Genomic DNA, 14,725 nt, shown 5'->3' on the forward strand with positions numbered 1-14,725 from the left:
AATTTACACTGGAACATTCTCTTGTCAGAAGGCTGTGATCTCTTACAATGACAGCTTACTGATGGTGTCTTGACCTGAACCCTTACAAATGATAAATGGACTGCTACACTATTAAAATATGTGATGATCCTATTGGTGTATTTGCCTTCCTTCAATACTTGTGGGATGGGAACGTGAAATTAAGTTCATTCTCTTCTAACCTGTAATCCATACCATGGAAGTAGAGTATATGTAGTTCCCCAAACAGACTTGAATGTGTGAAGTCACTTTTAAATTTCTAAAGACATTCTTCTTGATTTCATTTCTCTTTCTCCTGTTAATTTGTAGCAGAGAACTATTCTTTAGTTCCTTTCTCACACTTGTGGTGTTAAAACTGTTGAAACTTATTAAATGATTATGTGACTCTCTTGACTGCAGAAATTGGGAGTCTAAGAAAAATACAGATCAACTTTTACACACTAAAGCTGACTTGGCAAAAATGGGTGTATGGAGGAATGGCAAGCCAGAGCAGGATGGGTTAAGGCAGATCAACTATGGAAGACAAGCTACCTAACTTTATACTACTAATGTATGTTACTGTAATTGTATTTGATATGAGTGTGCTATATTGAGGCCACTTACAAATGCATACTACCAAAATTCGGGATAATTCTTTTCTAACATCTTGTGAAGTTGTATTTCTACAGAAGTGCACTTGAAAACAGAGAAGGAATGTCTAGACCAGAAACTTCCTTGAAAGATAAACTCCTTTTCATTCTTCTCTGTGCTGACCACATTGATATTATAGGTTATTCAGAAAGTGATAAATGTATGATCAGACTTGCATTGTATGGGGAATTGGTTGGGTTAGAGGCAGAAGACAACACTTAAGTACATGCTGTATTGAAATGAAACAGCCAAATGAACTTTTCTAAGTACTTTGTATTCAGGAGGTGGAAAACTTTATACTTGAAGTTGCCCATGGCAGTGTAAGCCCATAGAATAACTTAAGCAGAGATGAAAAATAATTGCAGCTAGCAGTACTTTTCCTTAGGGGCTAATATTGACAAGAAAAATAAGAATGATATTTAAAAAATAAAGTGAACTGTTCTTCTTGCAGTTTACCTTTGGTGGTAACTTCTTAAGCCTCTGTAACTCTACTGTATGTCTGAAATGTGTTAGGCTGCCATAAACTGTCAGTAGTGTGTGCACACCTAGCCTGCCTCTAGTTACGAGGTGATGCAGTCAGTCTTAAAATTCAGTTAAATTTTAAAAAAAGACGAATAATGAAACTCTCCTATTACAGAAAAATGAAAACTGGAAAGAAGAGCTAGTTAAACACAACTCCTGTGCCAATCCCAGGGTTGCATTTGCTGTGGCCAGGAAATCTTTATGGATAGGAGTGACAGAGACATTTAATAGCAGTGGATCAAATGCATCCTGCAGGTTGTTTTTTTTTTTTCTTCCTCTCTTTCTTGTCTGATAGAACATCCATTATATTACAGAGAACTTCTTGTTCCAGATCTGAGATCTGGATCTGTAATCTTCCTGCCTTTAGAGTAAGGGTGGCTGCAGTTTGCTTCACTCTGTGCAATGTGTCTGCCTAGCTCTAGGTGGGTCTCCAGTGTCTTCCTGCTGGTGCAGCAGCATCTATATTTACAGCACAGATGGGTCCTCCCAGGATGTGGCTGGGTTCTCAGGGCAATCCTGGCCTGTGTTCTTCTTGTCTCCCTATTCATGTTTGCTTGTGCAGTATGTTCTCAGGCAGGCTCCACATAATCCTGTGATGTAGTGATGGTGGCAGTCTTGCTTAAGTGTTGATAATAAGCCATGCAGAAGTGGTGCTCTTGAAACCCATGGTGTAAGTCAGTGCAACTGGTTGATAGCTGCTGAAGCTAGAGATTAAAAGGATCTCTAAATCTGAAGTACTTTTATGTGAGTGTCTTGAATGGCCGGATTGTTTACGAAACCCTGCTGGGAGTTTCTCCTCTAGGCAAGTGAGGTTTGTGCCTTCAGCTTTCAACTAAACAACTAATCTTCTGGGGCATAGTAGCTTAATTCTTTGTCTATTTAAATTTACCTCCAACTCATCAATAGTACAATCACTAGATACCTGCTTTTAGCTGAAGAGTTCTTGAAATGTTTAAATTGTGCAACGTTCGTGTAGGGAGGAATGCTGCACAGCCTGTCAGCCTAGCATTAAGCTGAGCTTACCCTCTTCAAAACTCTGTGGTTGCAGTTGCAACTTCGTTGAATCAAAGTACTCTAACAAGGAAGAATTCTGTGGGATGTTGGCAGTGCGATTTAGTGGCTGTCAGCAGTGTGCTCACCTTTTATTCTTAAGTCAGTCTTAAACAGTTTTAATCTGCAGCAGTTTGTGTTGAATGCTTGTGAATATATCCTTTTTTCTTCCTCCTTGTGAATTTTTTTCTACAAATTCAGTCACCTGGAATAAATGTCCTTTCCACAAGGCAAGGATAGATATACAGGTATGTTCTGCCATGCTCATTTTAAAAAAATTCCTTTTGCATAATTCTGTATTACATTACTTCAACCTCAAGATGTAACCATGCTTTTTTTTTTTAAACAAGGATATAGCAAGGCTGTTCCTCTCTAATGAGAGGTCAGAAATTGATGACAAAGGCTTCTTGTGTTTTGTTTAGATGTACCAAATAATTGGGGCTGCTCTGGAGTGGGATTGTTTGTTTTTCAGTAAGGTCATTAGAAATCCAACCTTGTAGGTTAAGAATAGCTTAAAAAACCAATAATTTGTGTGCTATTTAGATGTTTTTAAAACTTGACTCCAGAAAGTTCTTATGAATTCAAGAACTGTGTAGCCTGAATTGTGCTGGAAAAAATAATGTAGTACCCTATTCTGTTGAGCACCATATGAGTAAGTACTTGTAATTCATAATTTACTGTGCCCAGTTCTGGGCTCCCCAGTACGAGAAGGATGTGGACATACTGAAGCAAGTCCAGTGAAGGGCCATTGAAGATGGTTACGGGCTTGGAGCATCTGACATGCAGGGAGAGGCTGAGAGAGATGGGGTCATTCAGCCTCTGAAAGAGGCAGCTCAGGGGATCTTAGCAATGTGTATCAATGCTTGGTGGGGGAGGTAAAGAAGATGGAGTCAAACTCTTTCTGTGATGCACAGAGAGGGGACAAGAGGCAATGGCCACAAATTAAAATATAGGAAATTCCATTTAAATGTAAGAAAACCTCTTTACTGTGAGGGTGTTCAAACATGGGAATGGGTTGCCCAGTGTGGTGGTAGAGTCTCCATCCTTGGAGATACTCCAAACCCAACTGGGCATGGCTCTGAGCAGCCTGCTTTGAGCAAGGGAGTTGGACTACAGGCGTGCAGAGATTAGATTATCAACTAATCTGTGATAATCTCATACCATAGTTAATACTGTTTCATGTAGGTTTATGCCAGTGCTTTGTATGCTAATTAGTCACTTAATATAAGAACTAAGGTAGACACAGACATCACTGGTTTCTGTTAAGTGCCTTATCTGAATTGTCTCTCTGTTTATTCTGGCATATGCTAACTGCCAAGAAGTGTTACTGACCTGATGCTTATTTTATGATACTGCAAAGTATTTCTGTTGCTTTAAATGTCTTGTATGAAGGATGATTTTTTTTTTCCAAGTTTTTATGTTACTTTTCAATCCTATAATATTCCATGATTTCTCCTTTTATAGTAACATAAAATCCTTTAAGCCCTTGCTAGGTGATGTTGGCTTTAAGTTTTCAACAAATTTTTCAGATGCATCAATTTTGTACCTGCTTACCCTATCTTTAGCTAGTTTGTTAGACTATATGTCCTTAGTCCTTGAATATAAAACTTTGAACACTTTGAATAAAAAAAAAAAATTGGAAGTGCTTTGAAATTTGCTACATTTTTCTAAAAATATCCTTTAAAATTTCTTAATATCTTTAAAGTTATATTTTTAACTATTCTAGCTGTTGCAGGCAAGACAATTTTTATCCTCTGAAGTGAAGACTTTCCCATTGAATAGTAAATTCCTTCTTGTAATACTCTGTATCCTTCAGCTGCTCATGAAATCGTGCTGGCTTGGAGCCTAACACTGTTCCAAGAGAAATATGTCTAATTCTGTAGTGATGTGTACTAAGTCACTTGTGTGACTATTTACTTGACTGTGACCTACCTGTTTGCTTGTGGTGTGATGAAAATGCATTGACTTTTCCTGTGTTCCTAGAAAATTTGAGTGCTATCAGGCAGAAATTATAAATATTTTAAAATGAAGTATGTAGACATGAAATTAATTGAGGTTACTTTAGATTATGGGCAAGTTATGGAGTAATCATTACTGGGTAACTATTTTTAGGGCCTTTGCTATAATTGTACTGATGGTATGAGGGAGAAGGCAATAGCTTACTAATGCTCAGATTTGTTGTTTTATCTTTCAGAGCTGTTGAGTCCCAGAGTGAGGGACAGTGTGCCCCAGTGGACTCCCTGTGGCGACGTTACAGTGAATTTGAGTTGTTGAGAAATTATTTGTCAGTTACCTATCCACATATTGTTGTTCCACCTTTGCCAGAAAAAAGGGTAAGGAAGCTGAGGCTGCAGCTTGCTTTGTATTGTTTGTTACTTATTTACTATTAACACTCTTCTGTTTAAATAGGCTGAATTTGTTTGGCATAAGCTATCAGCAGATAATATGGATCCAGATTTTGTGGAAAGAAGAAGAATCGGTTTGGAAAACTTCTTGTTACGTGTGGCTTCACATCCTGTTCTTTGCCAAGACAAAATCTTTTATTCATTTTTAACGCAGGTATAGTAAAGTGATGTGCTTTCTAAATACATTCGTTAGTGATTGTTTATTTAAGATAATGTCCTTTTGCTCTTCTTCCCTCCCATTGACCCACAGCTTGTTCTGTGTCTAGAAGAAGCATAGACAACATGAATAAACTTGAGGTGGAAAAGGCTTGTCCATCTAAAAGCTTCTTAACAGCCCACTACAGTTGTACAATTGGCCTTCTAATGTACCTTATGAATTTTTTCCAGTCTAGTTTTAAGGCTCCTAAGAGAGAATTTCCACCTCTTTGGAACAGTATATTGGGAACTTAATGTGTGTTGGTTGGGAAAGCTTCCCTAGGACTAAAGCTGAAATAGTTAGCATGCTATACTGCTGGCTGCAGAGACAGTACTGGCTTCCAATTCACTTTTTGGATATCCATGGTTTCTTTAGCTTTGGGGTTTGAATCATGATCTGTTCATATGTGTCCTGGTCCAAAACCAGTACAATGTCTTATCACAAAAGTTGTGATCCAGTTGTCAGCTAAAGCATTGCATTCTGCAGTTTTCAACTTTAGAAGGTGTTGTATGTTTCTTTTTTCCTGTGCTTTGAGAGATCCCCAAATGGTGGACTGAGCAGATATGTTTACCACAGCACAGTGTAGTGTGTAGATGAACCAGTGCATGGGAACTGAAAACAGTGGACAACCAACCACTACACATGAGCGAGGTGACTGCATGTGCACTGTAAACAGTTGTCACCTGTATGTTCTCTGTATGCTCTCTGCCTCAAGCTGCAAAGGTCCTTGGAGCTGCTGATAATCTGATAGGCAATAGATGATAACTACCCTTCTTTCTAAAAAGCTGAGCTGCTACTTTAGACAAAGCTGTGTGGCTCCTGCCCCCAGTTGATAGAATGAGGTAATTGAGTAGGGAGGAGGAGAGAGTTTTCTGAGGGAGGTTAGTATGTAAGCACAACATAATGACATGTTATTGTTAACCCAGATTCTTGAAAAGACATGGGGAGGGTAGCTGAGGCAGAACCCAGGCTTACTGGAGAAGCTCTTCTGATACAGGGACTGATATAAGGACTTGCAAAAACTGGCACTCTCAAATCACTCTAACTGAACGTTCTTTTCCTATATTTTTAGGAAGGTGGATGGAAAGAAATGGTGAATGAGACTGGATTTCAGTTAAAGGTAATTACTGTAATTGTTTGTGTCATGACTGCTGTGACACAGAAATACTCCTTATGAAAGGCTGTTTGCTGTTAGAATGAGTTAAAGGCATTGGTTTATGTATGCTTGTAACTACAAAAAACAGTGGTGTTTTTAGCACGTAATAGGTAAGACTTCAGTTGTTAAGTTCTCTAGCAGGCTTGTTAATATGTGCCTGTGTGTGATGCTCAACCTTGTAATTCTGCTAGTAATACAGAATTATGATACTTACAAGCTTTAAAACCAACAAACTTGAGCCCATAGCAGTGCTTTTGTATGTTGTCAGTTTAGTTTAGCATTGTTTTAAAGATGGGCATCAGATTTAACCTGGTAAGAGGTGCAAGGTGTCAAAAAAAAAAAAAAAAGGACAAGCAAAGGGGTCTGAATTGTAGGACTTCTCTACAAGGATAAGTTGGTGAAAGGGACTAAGACAGATGGATGTGATGCCCCTTAACTGTTTAACAGAATGTGTCTTGAAGTAGTACTATCCCCATTGGCATCAGTGAGTTCATGGCTTGGTAAACTGGTGGAAGACTTGCACAAATAAATGATCAAAGGTCATGTGTCTGTACAGGACAAGAATCTGTGAGAAGCTGATAGATTGCTGGGCTGTGTCTGGACAAGACACTGTATGGGGACAAATACTGAGCTTTTGTTTCATTGTAATGTGATCAACTCTCATGAAATCACAACTGAAAACTAGGTGGATTATGCAGAATTATTCTGAATAGCGAGAGCTAAAGAAAATCACTGGTGCTCTTATCCTCAATGTCCAAGGGGCTTTGATACTGACACTTAATGTTGATAACTTAACTTGACAATAATTCTCTTCCGTCATGGTAGGGCTTGCATATTGCTAGTGTTCATAATGCAAAAAATGTAAAGCTCTCAAGCTGTGTTTTCCTAGTCAACACATCTTTATTTCAGCTTACGCTCATAGGAGTTCAGAAGGTTTGTACTGGTAGGGTATGTTAGGAGTGCACACAGTGGTGTGTGTATGAAAGAAAACTCGTAGCAGAATGCTGAGAATATTTGCCTACCTGAAACCATATTGTAGATTAAATGAGAGATGAGCAAGTCCTGTTTTCCTTCCAGATTTGATTGTGTGTATAGTTTCCCTTTTACAGTTCCTGTTTCCTTAGGAAAGAAAATTAACTTTTCGCAAAAGCCTGGGAAAAAGCATCTTTCCTTTATTCAACATCTGAAGTAGAAACCCCTCAAGACTGGAGGTTATTTAGCACTACACTGGAGGACAAACCTCTATTCACTACATGTCTTAGACTAGAAACAGACCACTGGTTTACGTGCTGCTGCTGTCTCTGCTGCCAATGCATTAAAGCAGGATGTGTCTTTTATCCCAAAGGGTTTGAACCAGGCTAACTAAACTTTAAATTAGGCATTAATGCAGTGTAGTATGTTATAGTTGAATGTTGATGTTGGAGACTTTGTTTACTCTGCCAACTGTATCATTAAATCATGCCTTTCCTCCCTCCCACCCCCAGCACTTAATTTTATTCTTTAAGGGATTTGTCACTTGGGATTTTAACCCTTCCTTTAGGAAGGAGAAAATACCCTCCTCTCTTTAGTTTACTTAAATGATTATAGGATCATAGTAGGAATTAACTGTCTGAAAACTCCTCTACTATACCCCAGTTGATGGGGAATTAATCTCTAAAATGCTTGTGCATATTAGTCTTAAATCAAGTTTAAGACTGGATAGACATTTTTCTAATGGTGTAACTCTGTGTGGTGAAAATGCTCAAAAGTGGTGTGTGGGAGTTACTGTGCTGTTAATGGCAAGAAGGAAATAACCCTACTTAGACGGTTGAGCATTGGCAGGATCTTGGTTCCTGCCTGACAGTGCTTGTGTACTTACTGAACCCTTCCTTCAGAGCACTACATGTGTCTGTAACAAAAGGCAGAAACTTGCCCTGTAACTGTAATGTAGGAAGTGATCCTTTTCAAGTGTAAACCTGTTGAATGTGCATGCTGTCCCAACAAACTCAAAAGGCTTTGGTGCCTGCTGCTTGAACTTAAATACAGTATTTTGTGAAATAGCTACTTAGAGGGAAGGACTCTGATTTAATGTCAGTGTACCTAGGTGGTGTCTGTCCTGTTAGAGAATGTGTGAGGAGTACACATAGGTGCGTCTGAACGACCTGAAATCTAACTGGCATGTGTAATGACTTGTGGGGATAGAGCAGTGGAGGTCCAAGGCCATACAAGCCTGAGGAGCACTCTGAATAAACATAAAGCCTGGGCTGGATTGGAGTTACTGCAGTGTTTTGTGTTCCTTGTGCTATCTTGGACATGCTTCCCTGTGCTGCCTTTGTCTTCCCTTTGCAAGATATTCTTAGAGGGGCGCTGCATGTAGTGGTGACAATGAACATGTTTTTTTCCCATATCAGTCGTAGTCTTGCAGGTTTCGTTCACTTATCTTTTGATTTGTGGACTATGTTTTTTTATTGGTTCTTTGGTGTTTGGAAGGACAGCTAAAGTTAGCAAGATTGCCATCGGTACCTTTCATCCTAGTTTGAAGAAAGAAACTGATTTTCCCTCAACTTGGATGCTGTCTTAAGTGTCCTCCAGATACAGAGGTGGTTCCAGGTGAAAGGAACTTGCAGTGATATTCAAATATGGATATCTTCTGCTCAACCCCAATGCAGTGGGAGGTGGAACAGCCTCAAACTGTGCCTGCCTCATTTGTAGAAGTTACTGAAAGGGCCCTAAAGGAAGGACTCCGTTCCTGGTTTGGGAAAATACTGTGTTCCTTTTACTGTCAAATTCAAAATAGCTCTTCAAGCTTTGAGTTGGCCATAACAGTGCACAAAATATTCCTGTGTCATATACTAGCACTAACAAGTACTGCTGAAGTTACTTACTGCTAGCAGTTGTGGCACAATCCATTAGCTAAAGGAGTACACTATAGGAAATCTATACACCTCACAAGATGTGTTATTTATTATTCTTTCAATGAAAAGAGGGATGTTCTGATCAAAAGTAGACTCCAGCCGTTTTACCTGAGTTGGAGTTTTCATGCAGTATAGATGAGCCCCGAGTGAGCTGTATGTAAAATGCCATATAGAAATGAAAAGTTGTGGGTGACGTGGGACCTCTTTGGATGAGGCTGGGGTATCTCATCTGTATTGGTGTCTTATTAAGAGTAAATACCCATTGCATAGTTTAATGTTCAATTAAACTGAAAAAACCCAAAAACCCTCCTTAGAGAGATTCCATACTGCTGTTGCAGTCATTGGTAAACCAACATCTCAAAAAGTAAAGTAGCCAATTACCTTTTTAATTAGGTATTGAACTTTCTTCTGTAGAGATTTATATACGCTCTGTTATAGAAAAGAACATTGCATTAAAAATGACTCTATTCTGATATACAAATTACATATTTTCTGTGAAGCCAGTCATAAAATAAGAGAACACCATATATAAGACTTTGATTTCACTGGGGAACTGTTCCTAGTAATAAAGAGCATATAGAGGTCACTCTACCACCGGTTTTATTTGGTTTGAAAAATATAAAATAGTTTGTCCATATGGTCTTATGTTACCTAATTGCTTCATCTAAAAAGAATGTAGGGTTGTGTATCTTAACTCCATGATTTGTGCAACATTTTAAGAAGGGACTATTTTTGTGGGATTTGGATTATACCAGTTTAATTTTAGTGGATACTGTTTACATCCTAGTTCACAAAAATAGCTTAGTTTTTTGACTTTTTAATAAAAAAATCTGACATGCAGGGCAGCTAGTGTCAACTTTGTTCAATGTTTGAAGATTTAAATATGCCAGGAAGGCAGGATTTTTTTCTAATGGTGCTGCCAGAAGGCTGATTTTTTTGTCACTGGAATTTAATTGCATTAAATTAACAAAGCTTTTTTTCCCCTTTTTTCAGGCAGATTCCAGATTAAAAGCTCTTAATGCAACATTCAGAGTGAAAAACCCAGACAAGTAAGATTCCACATCCTTCCTCCCTCCCTTTTTCTCTTTTTCAGTTACAACTATAACTTCAGATGACAGAATATTCTATCTCCTTAAAATAAATTCAGAAAAGAAAAATTATCTTTCTGCACTTCAAATCTTAACAGAAGCCCAGTAAGGAGGTAGTGTGAAAAGGTTTGAAAAATCCTGTTTCTAGGAACAGGAAACACTCAGAAAAATGCCATCACTTTATGCAAAATGAGTCTTTCATTTTAGCTAGATTAAAAGGAAGGAATGAAAAAAAAACAGACCCAGAAAAAGAACCTCTTAATATTTGTTTGCAAAGAAATCTTTCCAAACGTGAACAGAATACAGATTGATAGTAGGTCTTTCCAAAAATCTGCTAGTGTACAATTCTGGATGCACGCACCCTGGTGTTGCAGTTCATAGTTCTCGTCAAGCTGCCAATTTTTCACAGATGCTTTTGGAAGTCTGGAGGTCAGTTCAGCTCTGTTGCAGTTTAGGAAGCTCTGGGACAGGCACTAGAGCAATCTGCTAGATCAAAAAAATGTTCAGAAGTGTAAGGGTGCATAGCAGGAGGTTCATCATACCCTAGATGATGTGAGGAGGGTAAAATGAGAGTTTCTACTTCTTGTGATAGTTAAACATTAGTGTGCAGCCATAGGGTCAAGAGATGTTGCTGTTTGCCATCTATAAGCAATGGAGACCCGTGTGAACTGCCCTTCTGGGTTCATCTGCTCTCCAATAGTGGCAATAGGAGATGCTATTTAGGGAGAGTGCATGTCCCTGACTGCTTCCTGTTGTCTGTTCCCTTTGTACTTCCCTAGCATCTATGGGTATTGTATTAAGGATGTTAGAGGGTATGTACCTTTCTGAACCTCTTTATAGACTTATCTGTGAATTGGTGCAGTCCCTCCTTTTTTATTCTGTTTGCTTTTGCAGCCTTCTGTGACAGCAAGGAAGCTTTTAGCTAGGGTTTAATATAACAGATAACATTCACGAATGAGATCGAAAGACAGCAGTTCTGTCAGTAGCAATAGGTGAAATTGGCCCCTTGTTTGAATGCTTCATCCTCCACCATCTTCGTCTGTGGCTAGTAGGAGTTAGCTTTTCCTGCTTTCACAGCAGGGAAACTTTGCCAGTAGTCTGCCTCTAGGCAGAGGTGGGCAAGACTGGTTAAGCTGAGATGAGGAATATACTGTTATCTTTCTAGGTAACAATGTTTCAGAAGGCAAAGCTGTTGTGAGAAGTGGCTTGGTAAAAAGCAGGAAAGGAGTTAATACAAGGAAAACATGAGAAAGGGCTTGTAACAAAAACAGTCCCTGAGTGTATCTCTCAGTAGAGACTTCACAGCACTTAAGAGATATGGCACATGCTTTCTATTGTATTCTGCCAGCTACGTAGCTTCCAAATTGAACTTTTGGACACAAGTTGTTTAATAAATAACTGATGAGCATAACTTGTATTTTTATTTTTTTTTTAATTCAGGGAGAGCCTTTTAGCGTAGCATGTGTGGCCCTAACAGGAGGAATAGTGCCTTGCTCTGCCTAGCATCCTTAGCTTGAGCTACCCAGAATCTGATGTCTTACCCCTCTGCATTACCTTTGGTGCTTGTATGACTGGGTGCTAAAGTGGGTTCAGCAAGCTCACCTTGCTGAAACAAAAGATCTGACTGCTGTGTGGAGTGTAGGCTTTCAGGTTCCTGGACCAGGAAGGGTTCAGGTGAAGAATAGCTGCAACTCCCAGTCTGGACTGCCTCGCGGCTCAGTGGAGCTGCACCCTTCAGCTTAGAGCAACCTGAGGAGCTTTAAACAGCTGAAACGAAGCTGCTCTAGGAGTTCAAATGTAGATTGGAAACTAAACCTCCTGTGGGAGGCAATAAATATCTTTAATGATGGAATTATATGGTGATAAACATATGGTATTCTGGTACTTGGGGGTAAATTTGTATCTACTGCAGACCTCTCTAATTTGGCCTCATGGCACCCATCCTCTTGTTCTCTTTCTGTACTTTAATCAAAACAATAGCTTTCTTCTTGGGGAAAGCTTTCTTTAGGAAACACAAAATCCTTTCCTAAGACAGATTTTTTTTTTTTTTTTTAAAAAGAAAAACTCTCTTTTTTTTTTGTCTGGTTAGTTGGACAAATGGCTTGTTCTTTAGTGAACAGTTCTGTTCTTGTAATATCTTTCTTCACAAAACAGGAAAATGGTACTGCCCTCCCTGATGTAGGGAGGAGTACTGCCAAGTAAAATGCACAAAGTAAATAACTTACGTTGAAATGCTGCCTACTGTAAATGAAATTTTCTTCTCTGCCATTACCATAAAAGATATTTTTGAGAAGAAGCCCGGTGGTGCCCCTACAGAAATGTGACCTGATCTGTTCTTCATTTGTGTCTGAAGTTCTACTTAATAGCATAGTTAAATATCTAGACTGTTGGTAATGTTGCAGAACCAGTAAAACCAAGGGAAAAGTGCTAGGCTTGCTTCAGTCAGAGTGCCAAAACAATGTCTTGTTTCACACTTCTACTGTTATGATGCGCTGGAAAGTAAACATCCCTTTGTGTGCCTTGCCAAACTCAGTTTGGAAAACACTTTATAATTATGTAATATTTTTACTGAGCAGGACTTAAGCAAATACTTGAGGAATAAACCTTTGATCTGCAATACCACCAGTCTCTTAAAAACAGTTTTTCCTGAAAAATTATGTTTGTAAAATTTTCAACCTTCACAGAAGACTGGGCAAAAAATAGCATCACTTTGGTTTATGCTTTTCTGAGATAATAAAAAGAAGACAGCTTGGTTCTGAAGTGGTGATTTTTTTTCTTTAATTATTATTTTATTTTTTAATGGAGGAGGAATTGGCACGGGAGAAGATGTATTGCTGCTGGAGTCCAGGATACTGAAAGTTCTCTTAGGTTCCTGACTCTTGCCTTCAGGGAGTACGACATTCCTAAAAGCTTTCTTGCCACAAAACAGGATAAATAAAACTTTTCATTATAAATTTCTGGAGTGGAAATGGGAGTCTTCCTGAGCTGAAGGCATGCTTTTTAATCTTTTGTTTTTAGTTCAATTATTTCAAATATCTTCACTGTACGTGTCTGCAGCTGTCTGACATGCAGCCCTGGTGCATATTTTATAAAGTGTAAACTGAAAAGATTGCTCTCTAAACCCCACTGTGCAGATCAATGACTATATTTATTTTTCCCATACAGTTTCTCTGATGGCCTTTAAATCTTTTTATGTACTTTAACCCTGTGTGTGTCATAATCTTATAAAAGATGCTCCTTGGAGATCAAAAATATTAGAAATGGTAATAAAGCTCCTACTTCCTGAATGTAAGGAGGAGAATGTTTTAGGGGAAGACTTCCTGGCAGGGGAAGAAGAGGTGTTAAATGAAAAACCCTGGAATTTCATACTTGGTCACCCAAAACAAGTGACCTGATTCATTTCAGTAAGACCTCTTGGGTACAAACTATTCTGAAATACAAAGCCTGACTGTGTGCGTGAGCTGGGAGGAGGGGTGAAGGTTTGTTTTTTTTTTTATGGTTGAACATCAACCTGGAAGGCTAATCTTAGTCTCCCATTCCTTAATTCTAGTTCTGTTCTTCTGTGTTTGTTTGTTTATTTTCAGATAATTGTTTAGTAATTTAGGTAAAGCTCTTTCTGGCTTCCCATCTGGATGAAATACATTCTTGTGTACCAAAGTAGGTCATGAATTACTTGTGTGTAATAAGGAGGGTTTATGTATGCAGAAGTGGCTGTTGCACTGGTTTAATTGGTTACCTGTCACTAGCAAAGCTGTGGCAGCTGCCTCTGCTTTGTGATTAGCATGAGCTAAAGGTATCAACTTAAACTACCACCAAGGCTTAACTGGGGTGGCTGATAAAATGCCTCTTTCCTTCAGTAGTGGCAGGCTAGCAGTGCGCACATGGTCACCTGCAATAGGTTACCTGACTGGTACCTTGCTAAGCTGTAGTGACTTGGTTGCTTTTAGCCTTGCGTGACTCCTGTGCAGGTACAGGTCTCAACAGGGTTTCATATGTAACTATTACAGTTACCATATGGCTTAGCCTTAGAGGAATTGTGATAATTGTGAATGCTTCCTTGAACTTCTGAAAGGTTATACTCAAAACTGGCTAGATGGCAGCTTGCAAGTAAAGTATCTTTGTCAGGTCAGAAATGTGAACACGTTTTTATTAAGAAGTATGTATGCTTCAGCAGATTTTGGTTTTGTACTTATTTGAAGCTTTCCTATTCAATCATGCTTGCTTTTATAAATCCCATTTTTTTTAAAAAAAAAAACAACACGATGTAGTAATTTCAGTTAACTACTTATATTTCATAAAACTGTATCTCTTAAATTGTTCTGAACCGTCATCATTTACACAAAAAAAATAGCAGTTAGGCAAGTGTTGGGTTGTTCGCTTTAGGGAAATTAAACTCTGCAGTCACTTCTTTAGGAGTCTTCAGCTAATTCCACCTCAACATAATCCAGGCTCTGTCTCGCTGGCTGTGGCATTGTGGCTCTATCTTGCATTCTGTGAAAGCTTGCTTTCATGATGGCTAATGATGTACTATCTGTTTCCTGCTCCCAGGAGATTTACTGAGCTAAAACACTATAGCGATGAACTGCAGTCTGTCATATCACACCTTCTGCGAGTCAGAGCTGTAAGTATTTCCCATGTGTGTCGTGACAAATAGTATAATTTATTTCTAAGGCAGTATTTCTTCTTTAGTCAAGAGAACTGGTATATGTGCTCTAGAATAGGGGCAGTTTTGCCTGAGAGAGTCTGGCTCTGGAGTGTGGGGCAGG

General features: G+C 38.8%; 1 protein-coding gene across 1 annotated transcript in view; it reads left to right on the plus strand.

Moving 5' to 3' along the window:
• The window catches only part of SNX4 (sorting nexin 4), a 35,632-nt gene that overhangs the window by 7,605 nt on the left and 13,302 nt on the right, over positions 1 to 14,725 (plus strand). Inside the window, 5 exon segments of the mRNA XM_072874787.1 lie at positions 4,415 to 4,553; positions 4,630 to 4,779; positions 5,894 to 5,941; positions 9,865 to 9,920; positions 14,508 to 14,580. Coding sequence (XP_072730888.1) covers positions 4,415 to 4,553; positions 4,630 to 4,779; positions 5,894 to 5,941; positions 9,865 to 9,920; positions 14,508 to 14,580 — 466 coding nt within the window.

The sequence above is a fragment of the Ciconia boyciana genome, chromosome 10, assembly GCF_034638445.1.
Source record: "Ciconia boyciana chromosome 10, ASM3463844v1, whole genome shotgun sequence".
Lineage (NCBI taxonomy): Eukaryota > Metazoa > Chordata > Aves > Ciconiiformes > Ciconiidae > Ciconia > Ciconia boyciana.